The sequence below is a fragment of the Miscanthus floridulus genome, chromosome 16 (genome assembly GCF_019320115.1).
Source record: "Miscanthus floridulus cultivar M001 chromosome 16, ASM1932011v1, whole genome shotgun sequence".
In the NCBI taxonomy this organism is placed as follows: Eukaryota; Viridiplantae; Streptophyta; class Magnoliopsida; order Poales; family Poaceae; genus Miscanthus; species Miscanthus floridulus.
The window spans coordinates 73353364-73376492 of record NC_089595.1 but is presented as its reverse complement, the minus strand read 5'-3'; the positions used below and the strand labels follow the sequence as shown (position 1 = coordinate 73376492).

The following is a 23129-nucleotide window of genomic DNA, read 5'->3' as shown; positions in this document are numbered from 1 at the left end:
ACTGGCTCTGAGTGGCGACTTAGGAGGGATGAGCATGTGCAGCAAATGGTCAAGGATAGATGGGCTGACAGATTGGCTTTTCTTAATGTGGAAGTTGTGAACAAAAATCTGTGCAATGACAATGATAGCTCTGCTGCATCTAAGGGAGGTAGGTGTGTCTCTGGTGTGACTAGTGGCAATGAACCAAACACAGAACCTGTAGATGTTGAGGGTTTTGGTGATACCTGCAGCACCCCAACTCCTCCTCCTGAAGTGCCAGTAGCAATTGATTGGACTACTCTAGTCATACAAGAGAAGCCTGATGATGATGGTACTGCTACACAGCTTGTTGATGAGGAACAGATATATGAGGCTATGGGGTTCCAGCAGGCTGAGGCAACACAAGAACAAGGTGGTACAGAAGAGGTACCAATTCCAGCAATCCCTCCTGAAGTGCAGCAAGAAATGAATGAAGCTGCTGTGGATGTTGATGATACAGCTGATGAGGAGCCTTTGTATGAATGGGACAGGGACAATCCTGATATGAGTGTTGGCATTTGCTATCCTAATATTGATGAATTGAGGCTAGCTGTTAGGCAACATGCTATAAAAAAAGAGTTTGAGCTGCAAACTGAACACTCAGATAGAGATAGATACAGGGTTAGATGTGGTGCTCGTGGCTGTCCATGGAGACTTGTGGGTAAAACCCAGCATGATGGAAGTTGCAGGGTACATTTTCTGCAGTGACTTGCTTACTGATATGGTTATTATTGCTGGTTTCTTACTGATCTTAGTTCATTATGGTCTGTCCAACAGTTCCTAACTATAATGTACCATGTTTTCTGTTTTTTGCAGATTCAAATAAATACTGGGGGGCACAAGTGTGCATCTACAACAAGGGTTGAGGACATAACAATGGCCAATATCAAATGGGTAGCAGAAAGGGCAGTTCAATTCTTGAAGAAGAAGCCAGGAATGGGGGCTACAGAAATGAAGAAAGAGTTGAAGTTCAAGTATGGGATTGATGTCAACTACCACACAGTGTACAAAGGGACAAAGAGAGCATCTGACAAGTTATTTGGTAAGATCAGTGATTCTTTTGATTGGTTGTATAGGTTTAAGGCTGAAATTGAATTGAGATCACCTGGTAGTGTGGTAGAGATAGACACTACAACTGATGAAGAAGGCAAAGTTAGGTTCAGTAGATTTTTCTGTGCATTCAAAGCATGTATAGATGGATTTGTGAATGGCTGCAGGCCTTATATTAGTATGGACTCAACAGCCTTGAATGGCATGTGGAATGGCCACATGCCAGCAGCCTTAGCTTTAGATGGACACAATTGGATGTTTCCTCTTGCATTTGGGTTCTTTGAATCAGAAACAAAGGACAATTGGGTTTGGTTCATGCAACAACTTAGAAAAGCAATTGGACCAATGGATCCTCTAGCCATCTGTACAGATGCATGCAAGGGGTTAGAGTCTGCTGTAAAGCTGGTTTTTCCTCAAGCAGAGATGAGAGAGTGTTTCAGGCATTTAATGGAGAACATGAAGAAGTACTATAGTGGTGATGTATATGGCAAGAACATGTGGCCTGCAGCTAGAGCATACTCTCCACACAAGCACAAGTATTTTTTTGACAAGGTGTTGGCAGCAAGCCAAGGAGTGCAGAAGTGGTTGGATGAGCACCATCCATTTCTTTGGGCAAGAAGTAAGTTTTCACCTGACATCAAGTGTGACTACATAAACAACAATCTAGCTGAAAGTTGGAATTCTTGGATCAAGGAGCATAAGGACCTGCCTCTGCATTGCATGGCAGATGCTATAAGGGAGAAGATAATGGTGTTGTTTGGCAAAAGAAGGAAGATTTCTCTAGCCTTGCCTCAGGGTATATTACCTGCTGTCATTCTTCAGCTGAATGCTGCCTCTAGGGGACTGGGACACATGAACATTACAAAAGGTCACCCAACTGAAGCTGAAGTGACAGAGGTTTACAAAGATGAAGATGTAAGGAGACATGTTGTATACTTACCTCAGAAAATTTGCACTTGTAGGCAGTGGCAGCTAACTGGTAAACCATGTCCACATGCACTGACTGTAATTACAAGCATGAGGCAGCCTGACATGGGCTCATATGTGGACAATTGCTACTCAGTGGCTAAGTTCCAAGCAGCTTATGCTGGAATAATACCAAGCATAACTGATAGGAATCAGTGGCCTGAAGATAAGAAGGGCTACAAAGTGCATGCTCCAGTACAGAAAGAGAAGAAGAAAAAGCCTGGAAGGTTGAGGATAAATAGGATTAAACCAGCAAGTGAGACAGGAGGCAGAGCTACTAGGCAAGTGCAGTGCCCAAACTGTAAGGAGTATGGTCACAGGGCTACTAGCTCCAAGTGTCCCCTCAATGGGACTAAGAAAAGGTGCCCTCTCACTGTAAGATGTAACATGCATTAACCTTTTATTTTCTGTCTAAACTAACAAGTGCTTATTAACTTATGCAGGAAAAGAACTAAGAAGAAGATTGCCAAGGTTGGGAGGAAGAAGACCAAGACAAGTGCAGATGGTGATGATGCACCCACTCCAAGGACAAGGGGAGCACTGGCTAGGGAGGCAGCAGAAAGAGCAAGGAGGGATGCAGAAGAAGCTGAACTACTTGCAGCAGCAACAAGGGAAAAGGCAGAAGCAGCAGCTAGGGAATTAGCTGAGGCTACTACAAATGAATATGAAGCAGCATTTGAAGAAGAAGCAGGGCTGTCACTGATCCCTTTAGCCACTGTTGCCCCAGATCCATCTATAGCTGCAGCAACAGCAAGAAGGTGATCATGCAATCTTGTTTAGGCTACTGGATTGGAACTATTCCTGACCATAAATCTTACTGTGAGTTTTGTTCCATGACAGGGCACTTTTCCTAGAAGAAGAGCTACATGCTGGACCTGTGAAGAAAATGACACCCAAGAAGAAGAAGTTGGCAACCAAAGCTGAAGAAAACTCTACCAGCTAAGAAGAAAGGAGGCAATTGGAATGGCAAGGGCAAGGGCAGGGCCAAGTGACCAATCCTGTTATTTTGAACTTTGTGTGAAGTACTTTGTCATGTAATCTGTGTTATGGGCACAAAATTGATAGCATTTGGCCCTATTTGGATGTGAAAAACATCAAAATCATGAACTTATGTAATGGCTCTTAGTTAGCCACTATCTAATGCCAGGATCATGAACTTATGTAATGCCTATGTGCATTATTGCTCTAGTCTGTTTATTTGTTGTTGTTTCAATGATCCTTGACTGTCATTCATAATATGCTAATTTTGCCATCTCCAAATTGTTGCTGTCATTAACCAAGAACAATCACAAAATGATAAAGGACTGCAACTGATCATTCACATATTATGAATGAGTGGGCCGAGCAGCCTGGCCGGCCCGTTCTGGCCAAGTGAAACCAGGGCAGGGGCAGCGTCGTCTTTTCCTGTGTGGGCCCGGCCACGGATCCAGCGTGTCAGGGCGGTCTGGACTGCCACGTCGGAAAAAGTGGTAAAACGGCAAGAGGCCAATCTTAAGAGTGATGAACTTGAAAGACCAGCCCTAAGAGTGCCAAACCGGAAAGCGCCATCCGTAATAATGGTAAAAGTGAAAAATCCCCTTGTTTCCCACGCCTAACGAGCCTTGTTGTCCACACCGACGGGTACAAGATAATGGTAGGCGCCTACAACACTGTTGATGTCACTGTAGAATGTCAGGGAGGTCATGCTGCCTTTTTTAGGAATGGTAGACGTTGGTACCTGTAAATACTGTTTGATGCCTAGAGAAATGTGAGGAGTCTCGCTATGTTCACCCGGTATGGTAAATCCTAGCGCCCATACCGCTATCGATGCCCAGAGGTACGTGGGGGGCCTTACCGTATGGGAGTTTTAACGGCCCCTACAATACTATAGAGGGAGATGTCGATGCCTACAATATTGTTTGTGTCAGGGTGGCTGTAGAGTACTGTTTCGTGTAGGGTATGGTCCCTGGTATAGTGGTTTTGACTTATGAGCCTTGCCTTGCTTTTCTCTGCACATCTTCTAGTTCCCACTGAGCGGGCATCCCCGGTTGGATGGCTCCAGTCGGCTCTGAGTGTGCTGATCGGAGAAGAGCGGTGAGCAGGGTTCCTGCGAACCCGGGTTGGAGTCGGAAGTAGTGTTTTGGGCTAGGCCTTCTGATCGAAGAGGCCGTCCGGAGGTGGCTGGAGTCGAAGCAAATGCTCCGGACGGAGAGGTGGGCCGAAGTAGTCGACGAGCGGGCGCTGTCCTCTTTGGCTAGACCTTCTAGTCAGTGACTGGACCGCCCTTCTAGCCTATCATTTTAGACTCTTGGGCCAAGCCTTGGCGTGGAAGCCAGTCCCCGAGGGACCCCGGGTTTTATGAACCCGACACAAGGGTTTATACTGGTTCGGGCGGAATGTCCCTAAGTCTAGTTCGCTGCTGCTCGTGTTACCAGCACTTGGTTTGCAGTAGGGGTTATAAACAGGTGAGAGAGGAAAAGGATCCCAAGTCTCTAGTGGAAGGAGTGAACGGGTGTTGAGAGCTCGATTGCCGTTCAGCCGTGTGCTCATGTCGTGCTCTTGTGTTTAGATGTTCCCCACTTTAGCATGGGGCGCCCTGCTTCCCCTTTTATAGGCGAAGGGAAAGCGTGGGTTATAGAGGAGAAAAAGGAGAAGAACCAGAGAGAGAGAAGAAGGCTTCTAGGGTTGCCAGGTCCTTCTTCTCCTTTATGCGGGTCCCACTGATCCTGTAGATGTCAACAGGGATGGCTCCATGTCGTGGCCCTGTTCAACACTGGAGCCATTCGTAGACGTCATCTGTCGGTCATGGCGTTCCACTCTGTCTCGGCGGATGTCGTGGTGAACTGACGCGCCTATCAGCGTTTGTACGAGGGTTAGACAGAACAGCACTGTCACGTCCGACATTGTTCTTGATGTGAATCTCCAGGTATGGCCCGTCATGGCCACGGGTTACATCAAGGCATGCCAGCCTCTTCCTTGGCGTTAGAGTTTTGACCTAGGCCCATACACTTGGACCTATAGTGGTTGGCGGCGGTTTGGGTCCCCGTCGGACAAGACGGAACCCGCGTCCTCGAGGTTGGGCGAGACGAAGCCTGCGACCTTGGACGAGACGGAGCCCGCTCCCAAGGTGTCAGGCGAGACGGAACCTGCATCCTTGGGGTTGGGCGAGACGGAGCCCGCACCCAAGGGGTCCGGCGATACGGAGCCCGCGGCCTTGAGGTCGGGCGAGACGGAGCCCGCATCCTCGAGGTCGGGCGAGACAGAACCCGCATCCTTGGGGTCAGACGAGACGGAGACCGCACCCAAGGGGTCGGGTGAGACGGAGCCCGTGACCTTAAGGTCGGGCAAGACGGAGACCATGTCCTTAGGATCGGGCGAGACGGAGCCCGCACCCAAGGGTCGAGCGAGATGGAGGCCGCGACCTTGAGGTCGGACGAGACGGAGCCCACGGCCTTGGGGTCGGGCGAGACATTTTAATACGTCTTGAGCCATCCGGGAAAGTCAGCGTGGGCGCTAACTTCCTTGCTTTGGGTATCCCTAATATCGATACCCGACAGGAGGAGACGGTGGAGAAAGAGAGGAGAGAGCGCAGCTCCCTTACTGGCCGCCGCCGCCGATGTGAAGGAGGCCAAGGTGGCGCGGCGGTGGCGGCCGGGCTAGCGAGGAGGAGCGCCGAACTTCTACAACCCGCCGGGGGCCCTCGAGTCGCCCCCGCCAGGAGACGATGCGAGGGAGAGCTATCTAAGCCGTCCAATACTTGTAGATTGGGACGTATTACTAGGTAGCATATTCCTAGTCAAACAAAAAGGCCAAACACACCATGGATTTTCAATTTTAAGAGATTCATGCACGTCCTATGTGTTCCATGCATTTCCAATTTTCCATCCTTATTCCTGAGTGCTGAGTGACTGTGCACATAACCTACATCATACAGCGGATTATTTACATATTTACCATCATTATAATGTGAGTGGTATAAAAAGTACCATGTCAATGACACAGTGTAAGATATCATCCATTAATGGTAAATATGTAAATGCCCCTGACAGGTGGGACCTGCTTATCAGATCAGATTCAAACATCCTCCTCGTCGGAGCCGTCTCGGCGGCGGCGGAACAAGCCGGGGAACCTATCGAAAGGGGCGCCACCGATGCTAAAACCGCAGACGTCGTGGGCAGCTTCCCTCCCTCTCCTCCTCGTCCGCCGCTGCTCGAGATCCGCGGCCAGCCCATCTCCTGCCGGTGACCGGCGGTTCTCCTTTCTCCCGTGAGAGCATTCCCGCCCCTAAGCCTGCCCCTTCTTTCCTCTCTTGCGGTCTTGCCCTCTTCGTTCTAACGTTTCCAGCGGATCCGCAAAATTAGGGTTTGCAAGCGGCGGATGAGCACGCTGGCGCAGCCGAGGTTCGCCCCTCTCCCTACGGAGCAAATTGAATCCCAAACAGATGCCGGTCAGTCCTCGTCAGCCCTGAAATCTTAAAGATGTAATCACTGACACTTGCAACTGTGGAATTCCTGTGCGATCGATGCTAATATTCATTTCGGGTTTTGGCTTCCAGTGGCTGCAGGGTACCAGTTCCGGCTGGTCTCTTACAACATCTTGGCCCAGGTGTGTCTGTTTTTGCTTAGCTTTCTGGCATAGGTGGATGATGGTGGGTTGCCAACCGTGCCTAATAGTCTGCTCTGTGTTGCAGGTTTATGTTAAGAGTACGTTTTTTCCTCATTCTCCATCTGCAGTGCCTCAAGTAAGCCCTTCATTGACCAGCTGTTTGTGCTATTTATTGGATTTTCATTACAGTCATGGTACTTATGGTTCTAATGCTGTATAGTCATGGTGTCTGAAAGGAAGAAATCTATGGCATTTCCTTATCTAACTATTTGCATGTGGCTTACTTGAACTAGGCTTCATAAGTCGAACAAAGTGATATTGAAATATACAAATTTGGTTCCATGAAGGGTTACCCAGCAGATCTTTATCAAACTGGACGACGTGTTTGCTAAGCAATACAACATTTAGACTTTGCTCATAAACATATATATACTCCCTCTGTTCTAGATTGTAGCTTTTCTAGGTGCGTAGTCTTTTGCTATGTACCTAGATATATGCTTATGTCTAGATGCATTGTAAAATCTATGTGTCTAAGAAAGCCAAAATGACTTACAATTTTGAATGAAGGGAGTACTATTATACTATTAATTGTCACAACAGATATTGACAACATGACCCCTAACTTATGTTCCTCTTTCTTGTTTGCAAAATAGGTGGAAATCTCGATCGAAAGCTATTCTTACAGAACTGAAGAGCTTTGATGCTGACCTCATGTGCATACAGGTTGTCTTTCATATGTGAAGTTTTAACATATAATAACACCCTTTATGTATGTCATCATTGTGTGGTCATACAAAGTTCTGCAGTGTTTACTGTTACTTTGGTTACTTTGCACAATATGTTGGCTTTTCAGTTCAAAGTTGTACTAATTACCGGGGAATTAAGTTGATGAGACATACTATGAAGCTATGAGAGAGAGTTATCGAGCATCGCTTGAGAGCAATAACGCGGGTCTCTATGAACCAATTTGGTTTCATGTCCTGGAAGGTCAACCATGGAAGCCATTTTCTTAATAAGACAAGTTATGGAGCGGTATAGGGAGAAGAAGAAGGATCTACACATGGTTTTTATTGACTTGGAGAAAGGCTTATGATAAAATACCAAGGAATATTATGTGGTGGGCTTTGGACAAACATAAAGTCCCAACGAAATACGTCGGGCTCATTAAGGACATGTACAACAATGTTGTGACTAGAGTTCGAACAAGTGAATGGAGACACTGGATGACTTCCCGATTAGGATTGGACTACATCAAGGATCAGCTTTGAGCCCTTATTTGTTTGCCTTAGTGATGGATGAGGTCACAAGAGACATACAGGAGGACTTCCCTTGGTGTATGCTTTTCGCTGGACGATGTAGTGCTAGTTGATGAAAGCCGGACAAGAGTGAATCAGAAACTAGAGTTATGGCAGGGAGACTTTGGAGTCCAAAGGTTTTAGACTCAGTAGAACTAAAACTGAGTATATGAGATGTGACTTCAGCACTACTACTCGAGAGGAGGAAGATATTAGTTTGCAAGGTCAAGTAGTGTCCTAAGAAGGATACCTTTCGATATTTAGGATCAATGCTACAGAGAGACGGAGATATTGATGAAGGTGTTAGCCATAGAACCAAAACAGGGTGGATGAAGTGGCGGCAAGCATCTGGTGTCCTATGTGATAAAAGGGTACTACAGAAGCTAAAAGGCAAGTTTTATAGGACGACGATTAGATCTTGCTATGTTGTATGGTGTAGAATGTTGGCCTACGAAAAGACGACATGTTCAACAGATAAGTGTCGCGAAAATGCGGATGTTGCGTTGGATTTGCGGTCATACAAAAAGCGATCGAGTTCGGAACGATGATATACGTGATAGATTAAGGGTAGCACTAATTGAAGAAAAGCTTGTCCAATACCGGTTCAGATGATTGGGACATGTCCAACGGAGACCTCCAGAGGCACTGGTGCGTAGTGGAATCCTAAGCTAGGATAGTAACGTGAAGAGAGGCAGAGGAAGACCGAAGTTGACTTGGGTAGAGGCAATAAAATGAGACTTGAAAGGATGGAATATACCAAAAAACTTAGTCTTAAATAGGAGTGCTTGGAAGACTAGCTATTCACGTGCCTGAACCTTGATTGCTTCTGCTGGGTTTCAACTCTAGCCTATCCCAACTTGTTTGGGACTTAAAGACTTTGTTGTTGTTGTTGATGATTATCTAGGGTTTTGTTTTACCCCAAAATTTTGCCAATGAATATGAAGAATTCCAACAGATTGTGCTGTTGTGGCATTGTTGGCCAAGTATAGAGGAAGTCAGCATCCTACCTTGTGTGTGCCATCTTGTCCAAAAAAAAAAGGAGAATCCGCTTCTTTTCTTCCTGTCCTCTGAGTCCTCTCTATATTCCTGGCTTTCCTGTCTTTGTCGTCTGTCCACAGCTGCTCCTTCTGTTCCTTGGCACCCTAGGACCAGTAGCAAACTTCATTTGCTTATGATACGATACCTGTGCTTATGCTGAGAATGAGGCAAGGGGTTGCAAGATGTAGTAATGGTGTTTATTTCTTTTTCTTATGAATTGGTGTTTATTTCTTTTTCTTATGAAACAATTCCACCCTCTCACTAGATGGCATCAATGACATGGCCCAGTAGGGTTTGTAATGTAATGTTAGGCTAGCATGTCTTAATTTTACTTTCCTCTCAGAAACTGAATTTGGGTTTTGCCCAACTAGATTCCAGCTATCACATGTGGTTCAAAATTATCCTTGTCCTATTTGTTCACAAATAAGTTTTTTGGGATGCTGGCATTCCTACTATCAATGTTCAGTCTCTTTTGTGTGGAATGATTCTCTTCTGGTTCATACTTGTAAGCAATATATAATTCATGTGACTTGCGCAGGAGTTGGATGAGTATGATACCTTCTACAAGAAAAATATGGAAAACTCTGGATATTCAAGTATTTACATTCAGCGATCTGGAGACAAAAGAGATGGCTGTGGTATATTCTATAAACCTAAAAGGTATTAATATTTTTCCTTAAACATGTCACAACAGCTACTGATCCGAGGGAAAAAAAAGTAACATTTAACCTCACCCATCAAAATATGTGTTCTCTTGCATCCAATTTACTATGGACGATTTCATGGAAACTGATCACTAATAGCTACGTGTCTTCAGTTTGGGAACAATTTCTTCTAAATAAATGATCAGTGATCTAGAAAGTTGAACATGGAACATGTTGGGTCTTCTGGGACTTAACGTCTTTATGTGCATTGCAAAAGTATTTTAACCTCATCATTTTTCTTTGACTCTCTCTTACCTTTGCAGTGCAGAACTGGTGCAGAAAGAAGGAATACATTACAATGATTTAGTGGAAAAATACGTTCCTAGTGATCATGTAAATAGTGCCCTGGAAAATAATTCTTCAACGGAAGAAGGTAATTGGACTTGTATCCTACTATAATAATCTCATGTGAATCACAGTAGGGTGCTCCGCCATGAATCTTTAAAGTTGTAATCTGAGCTAATAATGCTACTTACAAGTTACAAGCTATATATTAGAACGGGCTGTTTTTTGTTCTGTTCTTAACGCTTAATAAATCTGTCATTGGAGATGCATTATATATCAGTGTCTAACAAGTTAACAGACTCCTCTAACCTCATACTGTAGCTATTTCCTGTACTTTGGATTTATCTCTTGCCTGGTCTGATGCTTGACGTTAATACTCCATGATGTTTTTCTCTCTCTTTTTCCAGACAAGAATGCAAAACCAGATAATAGCAAGCGCGGAGATCCAAATGATCCACGCGTAAGATTGAAGCGTGACTGTGTTGGTCTGCTCGCAGCTTTCAAGCTTAGTGATCCTTGTGATCACATTTTAATTGTGGCAAACACACATATTTATTGGCAAGTGAAACAGAAAATTTTACTCTCTTTCGAATATGCTTTCACAAACTGGATATTTTTGTTGTGTTTGGTCTAGCTATATTGGTTGACAGCCGTCCAGCAAATGTATAAGTTTCTGGTTGATGCATAATTCTGTAGGGACCCAGAATGGATCGATGTAAAGTTAGCTCAGGCAAAATATCTTCTTTCGAGAGTATCTCAGTTTGAGCAACTCATCTCAAATAAATATGATTGTAAACCTTCAGTGATCATCGCTGGTGACTTCAATTCGACCCCTGGTGACAAGGTATGCCTTGCATTTATTTCATTGCTTCCTGAAGCTGATTGTAAAAACGTCATGTCGTGCTTTTGCTATTATTTCTATCTAGTGTAATACGAAGTATAATTAGAACATCATAGATGTGATTCTGAGAGGTCCTTTTTTATATATAAAAAATCCCATTGGGTGTCTTACGTTTTCTTGGACATGTATGGACCACGTGGGACGCAAAAATATCTTATAATGAATGGACTTATGGACATAATTGTAGATCCATGCTCAATTGGACTATATTAGAAAGGGAACTTTGTGCACAGCAACTCACATATTGGTTTCATGATATAACATAATCTGTTAACCAGTGTTGATTTTGGGTTCAATACAACTTTGTCCCACCCCATCTGATTAAATACTACAATTTTCAGGTATACAATTACCTTGTATCTGCCAACCTAGAATCTACAGATGAAGCTCCAATCAAGCTACGCAGCCTTTATGCTGCGAATGGAGGGGAGCCAGAGTACACAAATTACACTCCTGGTTTTACTGGAACACTGGACTACATATTCTTGTCGGATGGTAGTTCAATAAAACCTACTAGCCTACTTTGTTTGCCGCGAGAGGATTCTGACGATGTGAAAGGAGGCTTGCCTAACTTTCAACATCCTAGCGATCATCTACCAATTGGTGCTGATTTTCTTGTAGTTAACAGCTAGTGCAGGTGTTGATTGCATTTTCAACAGAAATAGTAAATGCCATTGAATAATTTGTGTTGTTAGTTCAAGTTTCAGAGTTTAAATGTAATATCGCAAGGAACAGGCGTTTCTTTTCTTGTAGAGCCAATAGCAATGAACAATGTGAATTTTATTCATCAATATTAATATGATAGTTTGTATGGGCATTGCGGATTTTGTTCTTCCTTAATTTTTAAAATGATTCTTCTTCCTTCCATTTTCTCGTACTGAGTATAGAGGGATTGGCAGAGCTCGGCGTGCAGCAAAAATTCAGTTAGGTAGGTATATGATGTCAGCTGGAGTAGCATCATCTTCAGTTTTAAGTTTTAGGGTTGAACGCAGTCCAACTTGTTAACTGAATAAGTTCAACGCTAGGAAATGAACCTCGTGGAGTCGTGGTGTTATCCCTGGATTTGAAGCACGTGTATTCAATATTTTTATAAATGTGCTGATGCTGTTGTCTCAGATTTTGAAGAACGTGTATACAATATTTTATACTCCCTCCGTTCCAATCGGAGGGAGTATAAGATAAAGAAAATCGACTGCTTCAACCTGTTATGTGACATTTATAATCGATTAATACACTTGTATACCATTGATTAGCAAAAATAATGGAGACTGAATACCCCCGGGCCTGCCCCTGGTATTATGCTAAGTGAGCTTTAGAAAGAACATATGTGCTGATCATTCTTTCTTCAAAGTACCAAAAAAGTCAGCATACCTCGAATGACATTTTACAATGGCTACAGAAATAACGCAGCAAGCTGATAAGATCATTGCAGTCGAATCTGGCCTTTTTCCTTCGCATATCTACCCTACGCCCTACGATCTCCATGATACTTACGATGTGTAAAACCCACCTCTGTGATGTTATTTCAGGCTACATTGTAGGCATGACAATGGTTCGATATACATCATCAAACAGTATGCCACTATAATACGTAGTACATTTTTTGGGGGAAGAGAGGTAAGCATTGGCAATGAGGCAACATAAGCAAATTGAACTGTTCATATAAAACACATGTAACAGGCAAACCATTACATAAAACGACGTAACTAGTTACATAAAGTAATACTAAATCTGTAGAAGAATGGTAGTGGCACGGATGTATGTACATATATGCTCGTTGTTTGACGACAGTTCTTGAGAAGCCTTACAGGTGTTAACACCAGATGTCATGTGCATGGCTGCATGTAGGGGTGCTCCCAAGGCAGCGCATGGCCTGGCACAGCCCGGGGAGGTTGGTGGCTGAAAGGGCCAATGTCATTAAGGCTATTAATAGCAATTAAGGAGCAGCTGAAGAGGCCTCAAGTATGAAAGGGTCAGAGTGTGTGCGCCTAGCAGGGAGCTTAGCTCCTATATATTGTAACCAGCATCATTGGAATGAAAGAAATGAAGAAACAAGTTATCTCCTACCTCTCATCTACTTTGTCTTCAATCTCACCTTTGCTACGGTAGCCAGGCAAAAACCCTGGCACCATTTCCTGGCCTTGGGAAACCCCCAAATACTCTAGTCTCCCTCCACGCCGACTTTGCCCGGCCTTCCTCTTGGCAATGATTATCCACCCTATCCCTCGTATGAACTAAGGTTCACAACATCTGGTATCAGATAGCTTTGGTTTCGATCCATATCCATGGCTTCTGCTGTCAACGATGCCATCGGTGCCCTTGCTGATGGGATGCGCCGTCTCACAGAGGACATGGATCGCTTCGTCGTGATGTGCAACCGCTACGTGGAGAAGTTAGAGCGTGAACGCCTTGCTGCGGTGCTGCTTCAGGCGGCAGCACGAGGGCTCCTGGCACGCCGGTGGGTGCGGTCTCTCCGTGAGGAGGCTGTAGTCCGCCTACAAGCGGTGGCGCGAGGATTCATGGTGAGGCTCACCACAAGGAAGATGCGGGCAGCGATCAGAACTGTACTTTCAATAGGGTGTCCCTCCTCTGTTCATACGCCACCACCTGCCACCATCACACCTCCCACCGCTGTTCCATCCTCGCCACCACTCTTTGCTGCCTCCATCTCGTCACCCTTGCTGCTCCCAATCTCATCACCAAGGGCAAAATCCACCACGGCTGATTTGGCCAAGCTCATCCACTTCCTCACCACCTCCTCCAGTGTCTTGCAAGGGCGGGCCGCTGCCCTACAGCAAGAGCATCCAGCGGCGGCATCCTTCCCTGGTTCACGGGGATCAGGCCAGGGTGAACTCCAGGGCGACCGGCCTCCCCGTTTCCAGAAGCTAGTTGCTGGGCTCCTTCCATGGGATCTAGGAGGACGCCATCGGGTTCGACGATAGCTCTCCATGCTTCCAACTCGAGGACGAGCTGGTCTTCAAGGGCAGGGGAGATGTCATGTGCATGGCTGCATGCAGGGGTGCTCCCAAGGCAGCGCATGGCCTGGCACAGCCCGGGGAGGCTGGTGGCTGAAAGGGCCAATGTCATTAAGGCTATTAATAGCAATTAAGGAGCAGCTGAAGGGGCCTCAAGTATGAAAGGGCCAGAGTCTGTGCGCCTAGCAGGGAGCTTAGCTCCTATATATTGTAACCAGCATCATTGGAATGAAAGAAATGAAGAAACAAGTTATCTCCTACCTCTCATCTACTTTGTCTTCAATCTCACCTTTGCTGCGGTAGCCAGGCAAAAACCCTGGCACCATTTCCTGGCCTTGGGAAACCCCCAAATACTCTAGTCTCCCTCCACGCCGACTTTGCCTGGCCTTCCTCTTGGCAATGGTTATCCACCCTATCCCTCGTATGAACTAAGGTTCACAACAATGTTCTTGTAGTTTCCATCCTTATATCTCATTATGTACAGAAGCGTATGAAAACCACAATCATCACTGCAGAAATAAGAACGTGAGCACGAATTGAGGTATGAAATTAGCAAATAACTTGATAAAGTATGACATTAGGAAATAGCTGAAAATTTATAGGTTCTTTTGCTTCCAAACACTTGGTGTTGAAGATAAGAAGTCAGTACAATTTAGGCCTATTGAAGAAAGAAAGCGTCCCAGTGCGATTATCTGCAAGAGTGCAATGGATCAGTTGCGACAGCTTAGGGTGTAACGAAACAGTATCATATATTTTCTTTGCAAGGCGTTTGGTTGAAAATATCTAACCAGTCCTTCATGACGTTTTGTGGATCCCTCCAAGTCACTCAAGGAATCAAGTACAGTTATAAGAGTTAAATCCGGTTCCACCACAACCAAGGACCAGTGATCTGATGAAAGGAATGGGACAAAAATCTGCAAAAAAAAGAATCAATCAAATTATTGATGGTTATGGCATAACGGGCCAATTGGGTCCAACTAGCCCACATCATAAGATCCATATACAATTCCTAAAAAGCTACTGCCATATCTACAATTCCTAAACAGCTACTGCCATATCATGCAGGTAAAAGCCTAGGTTCTAGACAAGAAAAATCCTAGGTTATAGGCAGGTAAAATGTAAGGTTCAAGGCAGGTAAAAGCCAAGCTTTCGTTGGTAAACTCCTAGGTTTCAGCCTCAAGGTGTGGGTGTGTGTGACATAGCCTGGAACCTAGATTTTACCACCCCTAACTTGACATTTTACCAGCCTGGGACCTGCCTGCCTGCCTCAAGGTGTGGGTGTGTGTGTGAGAGAGAGAGTTGAGAGTTCAATGAATCCTAAGCTAACAACTATTACATCAAAGAGCCAAATTTAAGAATACAAATAGAATTAAATAGAATTGGAAAAGGTACAAACCGTTTTTATTTCCGATATGTCATAGTCTTTTCAATTCTATTTAATTCTATTTAATTTTATTACATCAAAGACTATGACATATCGGAAATAAAAACGGTTTGTACCTTTTCCAATTCTATTTAATTCTATTTGTATTCTTAAATTTGGCTCTTTGATGTAATAGTTGTTAGCTTAGGATTCATTGAACTCTCAACTCTCTCTCTCACACACACACCCACACCTTGAGGCAGGCAGGCAGGTCCCAGGCTGGTAAAATGTCAAGTTAGGGGTGGTAAAATCTAGGTTCCAGGCTATGTCACACACACCCACACCTTGAGGCTAAAACCTAGAAGTTTACCAACGAAAGCTTGGCTTTTACCTGCCTTGAACCTTACATTTTACCTGCCTATAACCTAGGATTTTTCTTGTCTAGAACCTGGGCTTTTACCTGCATGATATGGCAGTAGCTGTTTACGAATTGTAAATATGGCAGTAGCTTTTTAGGAATTGTATATGGATCTTATGATGTGGGCTAGTTGGACCCAATTGGCCCGTTATGCCATAACCATCAATAATTTGATTGATTCTTTTTTTTGCAGATTTTTGTCCCATTCCTTTCATCAGATCACTGGTCCTTGGTTGTGGTGGAACCGGATTTAACTCTTATAACTGTACTTGATTCCTTGAGTGACTTGGAGGGATCCACAAAACGTCATGAAGGACTGGTTAGATATTTTCAACCAAACGCCTTGCAAAGAAAATATATGATACTGTTTCGTTACACCCTAAGCTGCCGCAACTGATCCATTGCACTCTTGCAGATAATCGCACTGGGACGCTTTCTTTCTTCAATAGGCCTAAATTGTACTGACTTCTTATCTTCAACACCAAGTGTTTGGAAGCAAAAGAACCTGTAAATTTTCAGCTATTTCCTAATGTCATACTTTATCAAGTTATTTGCTAATTTCATACCTCAATTCGTGCTCACGTTCTTATTTCTGCAGTGATGATTGTGGTTTTCATACGCTTCTGTACATAATGAGATATAAGGATGGAAACTACAAGAACATTGTTGTGAACCTTAGTTCATACGAGGGATAGGGTGGATAACCATTGCCAAGAGGAAGGCCAGGCAAAGTCGGCGTGGAGGGAGACTAGAGTATTTGGGGGTTTCCCAAGGCCAGGAAATGGTGCCAGGGTTTTTGCCTGGCTACCGCAGCAAAGGTGAGATTGAAGACAAAGTAGATGAGAGGTAGGAGATAACTTGTTTCTTCATTTCTTTCATTCCAATGATGCTGGTTACAATATATAGGAGCTAAGCTCCCTGCTAGGCGCACAGACTCTGGCCCTTTCATACTTGAGGCCCCTTCAGCTGCTCCTTAATTGCTATTAATAGCCTTAATGACATTGGCCCTTTCAGCCACCAGCCTCCCCGGGCTGTGCCAGGCCATGCGCTGCCTTGGGAGCACCCCTGCATGCAGCCATGCACATGACACCAGACAAATCTAATCTTCTCCTATTTTGTTTCTGCAGGCTATGATCACATAATGAAACTGAAACGAGACCAAAAGGATGAGGGTAAAGCCCAACAATGAGCGTTACATCATCTCCAGATAATATTTATGTATTCTACTCTTCTTTCTTCTCCTTTTCTCTTCTCTCTTTGATCAAAGACGGGCAACATAGTGGCAGAATTGTGCACGCGGCCTCAATCAACAGGCAAGCTGGCAGTGCTGAGAAATCATCTCCAGATACTCCCATGAAGGCAGCAAGAGCAACTCGAAGATAGCCACTGACAATAGTGGCAAGGGCAAGTGCAGACATGAGAAAGGCCATTACCGATCCCTCACAACCAGCAGGGCAAAGTTTTGCAACATGAACACTGAAGGGCAGGACCTTGAAAATATATAAGACCCTCGAGCAACCCAGAGAAGACAATCGTGTATATGGAGTCTGGTATTCCAACCTTCCTGTATATTCCCTGAACGAATAACACATCTGACAACATTATGAGTGCTGTGACAAACTGCAGAACTGATAGGACCTTCCGGGCGGACATTGTTTTGAAGTACTTGTTGTATGACATGATCCAAGCCAAGAGAGCCACTTGCCCAAACACCTTTGATAAGCCGATAACTGATGAGTCTAGTCTTAACACTTCAGTCTGATAGAAGAACATGGTCCCAAGTAGAAAAGGTATGATGGCGTAAGACACTGTAAACCATACGATTGACCAAAACATTTCAGGCATAGATAGGGCACATGACAGCTCTTTGACTTGCTCACGGATGCTGGTGAGTGCTGATACATTGGTAGGAGTAGCTGCCTTTGGGAGTTTGAGAGAGCTCTCAGGTATAGCCACGGTTGTGAAGAACTGGAGCAGGAGAAGGATTGCGAAAAACAGAAACATGATTTTGGGAGAAAAATAGCTGAGAGCAATGCCTCCAAGGAGGTTTCCTAAAGCACCAGCAGAAGAGCCGAACATCCAAGCAAACGATTGAAGCTGACCCGATCCCGAGGAAGATGTCACTATCTTCCCAGCCTCCGCCACAATGGCATCATTGGCAACCTCACATATGGAAGCACCAAAGTTGCTCAAGAGGAGAAAAATGGTAAGAACCCGAAGAGAGATATCTTGCCAAAGTGCAATTGGCGTACCCAGTGCAGAGAGCTCCCGCTCTGTGCGGGGTCTGGAGAAGGGTGTTAGTGGCAAGCCTTACCCTCGCCTGTGCAATGCGAGGAGACCGCGACTCGAAAGGCAATTGCTAGCCATGAAATTGCCTGCAAGAGAGCTGGAACCACAACAATCAAAAGGCAAGTTAGCATGGTAAATGCAAAATTTCAGTAAGAGTAGTGGCATAAGCCTTTGCAAAGACATTAGTACAATGCTGACGTGATTTCTATGCCCATTCCAAACAAGACATGAAAATACAGCACCGACATTTCCAATGGTAGTCAAGTTCACTGGAATCAAGGATTTATAATTATACATGCTAAAAGTAGCCCTGGTGTGGAACCTAGGTCCCTGGGTTCACTTGACTTCGTCTTTTGGGTACTTCAGGCCATATTTTCTGTTAACTGATGTGATTGACGGATTCAGCAAATTATTTATCGTTGCCAGAACAAGTAGCTAACTATTAAATGCTTCAAGATAAATTGGAATACAAAGATTCAAGTGATGCTAGCCAATTGTTTGGATGGTGTTTATAAATTGAGATGCAGAGTAAAACATATATTTTCTCTGCAGCCACAGTTTGAATCATGGGACATTGGAATAAGTTGGTTCACCATCCTTGAATTTCATCAAGGCACTTGTGTTGGGCAAGAAAGAATATTTTAAAGTGGACAGCTAGGGCCACATCAAGAGTTGATAGCTCATTCATGCGTGACCTAGTTGGATTGGGAGCTTTCTAGCTTGTTGATTTGTGAATGTGTAAACATCAACAAGAGAGCTAATTTGATGGAGGACCATATAAAAGTTGTTGCCTGGGGCCTTGTTTAGATTGCAAATTTTTGCAATCTGGACACTTTAGCACGTTTCGTTTGTATTTGACAAACTTTGTCCGATCATGGACTAACTAGGCTCAAAAGATTCGTCTCGTGATTTACAACCAAATTGTGCAATTAGTTATTTTTTTTACCTACATTTAATGCTCCATACATGCGTCCAAAAATTAATGTGATGGAGAGAGAGTGAAAAAACTTAGAATTTGGAGGTGATCTAAACAAGGCCTGAAAAAAAGGAAGACAAAGACGAATGGTAATTAGAAGAAAAGAAAAGGTTAAAGAGAACAGACGGGACCGGTGAGGTAAGGCAAGAGGACAGGCGGTGCGTGAGCATATTCTTTTCGGTGCTGTCATTTGCCATGGGACACACATGTACCGACAACACGGGAGAAAAGAATGTGAAAGATCCATGGGTGTTTTATTCTGTCACTGGGAAGACAACGCGAAAGCAGAGAAATGCTACGCATATTCACAGGCTTCACTGATAACTACTCTGTTCATGTTTAAGAGCTAGATTAAGGACATATATATTGAATAGCACATGCAGGTTTTAACAGGTAAATTAAAGTAAAGAGATATATATATTTATATTTTGGATAACAAAAATGAGTAAAATTCCATCCTGGTGGTATACAATTCCCAAAAACAAGCAATAAACAAGATTCGGGAGCAATGTGTTAGATTAAGTCCTGGAAAGGTACGATGAGAATAATGACGACGTGAATTGGTAACTGCAGATGTGGGTTCGGGATCTAGGCAGCAAATACTAAATACAACAGGATAGTAAAAGAGAGTGGCCAAGAGGGCGTACCGCCGATGGCGACGTAGGGCAGGCGGCGAAGCCCGCGTATGGGGACTGCATCGGAGAGGAGGCCAAGGAGCGGCTTGGCGACCATGGGCAGGTTGGCGGAGGCCTGGAGGATCTGCAGCGAGGAGGCGGCGACGCCCATGCCGTCGTTGAGGAAGAAATTGACGCCCAGCCACGGGAAGAGCAGGAAGCCCTGCACCCAGAACCCCACCCCGATCACCAGCCGCCGCCTCGCCGCCGCCGCCGCGGCACCCTCCAGATCCTGCTTCTCCTCCTTCTCCATGACTGGGCCTCCTCCTCCCGTCGTCCGGGTTCAAATCCAAATCTTGATCCCGTCACTTCGGCTCTTCTCCTCCCGATCCAAGAGAACAGACTGTGAGCTGGCTCCTAGTGGGTTCTCGCACCCACGCGTACGAGGACACGTAGAAAGGACATACTCCTAGATTTGATTTATTTTACCGGAATTGATTATTGGTGCAGCGGATCCACGATGCGAGGAGGAGGTGAGAACGCGTCGGGAGGTCGAGGAAGGTGGAGCGCGCGGCCGCGGGGTGTTCGGCTGATCTGTTGTCGGATTGTTTGCGCTTGTTTTAGTCAGAATAATATTAAATTATTCAAAATCAGCTACGCTACAGTGTCGAGTATACCAGCCGACAACTCGACTTCGGCACCAAAATCCAAAATAAACAATAGGAAACTCGCAATTTCGAAATCGGTCTTTAATAGAGTATTTATACGGAAGATCTATTTTAAATTGTTTGAAAGACATAAATATGAGTATCCTCTCTCCTGAAAATCTATTTTTAGAAAAGATTTTTTTTTGAGTCATATTGTTAGAGAGAATGTTTAATGGACATTAAACTTTTTGACTGTAGCGTTACTCAGATGTTGAATAGGTGTTGTATTTTAGATAATTTTGTTGGAGATTGTCTTACCGACGCTCGGGTGGGCTTGATGTGAGCTGAATGTGGGCGGCTAGGCGAGCAAGTGCATGTTGGGTTTTCACCGGGCCCGCCGACCATGTGGGCCACCATTAACAATCCATTGCTTGCCGCCCTCGTCACTTCTTTCTCTAAAAAGAAATTCCCTGTCACTGTCAGGCAGTGGTGCTGCTAGAAAGCTACTCTCGCCTTTCCAAACATACTAAGGGCCTTTCTGGTTTCTATGTGAGCTCCTAAAATTCTCGTCACATTAAATATTTAGATACATATATAGAGTATTAAATACAAATTAATTATAAAATTAATTACACAACTTGTGACTAATTTACGAGATGAATCTTTTAAGTCTAATTAGTCCACGATTTGACAACGTGTTGCTACAGCAAACATGTGCTAATGATGGATTAATTAGGCTTAAAAAATTCGTCTCGCAAATTAGCCTCCATCTATATAATTGGTTTTGTAATTAATCTATATTTAATGCTCCTTATTAGTATCTAAACATTCGATGTGATATGAATTTTAGGAGCGACTAAAGAACCAAACACCCCCTAAATAAAAATATTCGCATTAGGCATGAAAATAATTTTGATTGCATATTTATTTTAGAGTCATAAATATGGTAATATTTTTTTATAAATTTTATTAAATTGAAGATAGACTTTGACCAGGTTAAGAATTACATAGGATGAGGGTAGTACAACATTTGTTTCATATATTTATAGATTTATGTATAATTTGATTATATGGTAATAGTTCGATATATGTGTCATACTTTTCTTTCGGAACGACCAATTCAATGGTACCTGCTATCTGTATGGTATAGATATGGCTGAAAGCATTTAGGTCCCTAGTTGGGTTTCGGTGATTAATGCAATACGTGATTATTGTGACTAACATGTGTTTTACAAAGGCAATTAAGTTAGGTCACGGTAATGGAGATCAATTGGACTATCATGGTGGTTATGCCCCTACGATGGAAATCGTTTCGGTTTTCAAAGGATGGACGACAAGGTTAAGGATGGACTAGTTCTAAGTGCTGTTTGGTGTTGAGGAGACACTTAGAGTAGTTTAGGACTTTATTTTTTCTTTGGCCATACTATTAAGGGGGTATAGACGGGTAGCTTGATCTAGGTGAGTCTAGTGAGTTAGGTGTGGTGCACACTTGCTAAATCTAGCACTAGGTAGCTCCTAAAAAGTCCTTAGATCCATTGAAGCAAACTTCATTCACGTATGATTGAGAGTTGAAAGTGAATGGAGGGTCAAATACTGACCGGACGCTGGTTCCGATGTGACCAGACGCTGACGCAGAGTCTGGTCAGTTCATTTGTTCAAGGTGATTTCGTCTGGTGCAACCGAACGCTGAGAGGTGAGCGACCGAACGCTGGGTGCCAGCGTCCGGTCGACTCTAGTAAGGTTCTAGAGAGGAAAAATCGTGACCGGACGTGTCCGGTCACAACTTAAACACTAGAGTTCAGGGAGAACTGACCGGAGCGTCCGGTCAACATGACCGGAGCATCCGGTCACCTCACAGAGGCACATAACGGTTCGTTTTGAACACGGGTGTATAAATACTTCCTCCATTCGTGTGAGGGGGTACTTTTGCTTATTCCAACAGCTGAGAAACACCGTTGAGAGTGCTAAGAAGAGCAATGTTCTAGTGAGGTGATTGAGATTTGAGAATCCAAGAATAAGACCTCATTAGTGAAAGCAAGAGTATCAAAGTGTGCATCCACCCTTCTCATTAGGCTTATCATGGTCAAGTGAGAGTTCATGCTTGTTACTCTTGGAGATCGCCATCATCTAGACGGCTTGGTGGTGATTGGAAGCTTGGTGATCATCCGACGGAGCTTATGGATGACCCAACTCAAGTTGTGAGCGGTTGTGGGTGATTCACCGTGACGGAGTATCAAAGAATCAACCCATAGAGAGCACTTGATCCTTGCGCGGATCAAGGAAGAGCTACACCCTTGCATGGGTGCTCCAATGAGGACTAGTGGGGAGTGGCGACTCTCCGATACCACGATAAAACATCGCCGTGTTCCTCCTTCTCTCTCTACTTTGAGCATTTACTTTGAGCAATTCAATTCTTGTCTTTACATTCATAGAATTGCCATGCTAGAGTAGGATTGTAACTTAGGTTGCAAGTCTTTTTGTGCGGTAGAACATTAGAAACACTTTCTAGGCACAAGGGGTGAAGTTGGGCTAACCGTAGGGCTTAATTATTGCAAAAAAATTTAGAATTAGCCTAATTCACCCCCCCCTCTTGGGCATCTTGATCCTTTCAATTGGTATCAGAGCCTTGTGCTCATGTTTTTAGACTTAACTGTCTAGAGAAAGATGTCTCACGGGGATGGTCCTCCTCCTATCTTTGAGGGGAATAATTTTCCTTATTGGAAAATCTGCATGGAGATGTATTTAGAAGCTCTAGATGTTAGAATACTTAGAGCCGCCTCACAAGGCTTCCCAAAACCTTGGGATGCTACACACCTACAAGGCGATGAGATAAATTACGAGAAATAGAATGCAAAGGCTCGAAACACCGTCTTTAGAGGCCTTTGCAAAGATATGTTTAACCGGATGAGGAACCACAAAGACACTCATGCAATATGGTCGGATATTTGTGCACTCCATGAGGAAACAAAGAGCGAGCATGAGGAACGCTATCATCTTGTCATGAAA

At 44.2% G+C, this 23129-nt stretch overlaps 2 protein-coding genes and 1 pseudogene across 2 annotated transcripts; 2 read left to right on the top strand and 1 right to left on the bottom strand.

Moving 5' to 3' along the window:
- Window positions 1-807: 807 nt before the first annotated feature.
- Window positions 808-2934, top strand: LOC136513047 (uncharacterized). Its single transcript, XM_066507048.1, has one exon. The coding sequence runs from the start codon at window positions 808-810 to the stop codon at window positions 2428-2430; it is 1623 nt and encodes a 540-aa protein (XP_066363145.1). The 3' UTR covers window positions 2431-2934.
- A 3143-nt stretch (window positions 2935-6077) lies between these two features.
- On the top strand, window positions 6078-11665 carry LOC136512902 (carbon catabolite repressor protein 4 homolog 4-like). Its single transcript, XM_066506913.1, is given in 11 exon segments — window positions 6078-6279; window positions 6375-6460; window positions 6569-6618; window positions 6704-6745; window positions 6747-6754; window positions 7272-7341; window positions 9490-9611; window positions 9919-10028; window positions 10348-10498; window positions 10637-10784; window positions 11183-11665. Coding segments are annotated over 11 exon segments (1194 nt in total). The 5' UTR covers window positions 6078-6163; the 3' UTR covers window positions 11474-11665.
- A 4781-nt stretch (window positions 11666-16446) lies between these two features.
- LOC136513301 (probable folate-biopterin transporter 7) lies at window positions 16447-20067 on the bottom strand (annotated as a pseudogene).
- Between the last annotated feature and the right edge of the window lie 3062 nt (window positions 20068-23129).

Coding starts and splice junctions, on each gene's coding strand:
- LOC136513047 (XM_066507048.1), top strand. CDS start 808: ATGTACCATGTTTTCTGTTTTTTGCAGATTCAAATAAATACTGGGGGG.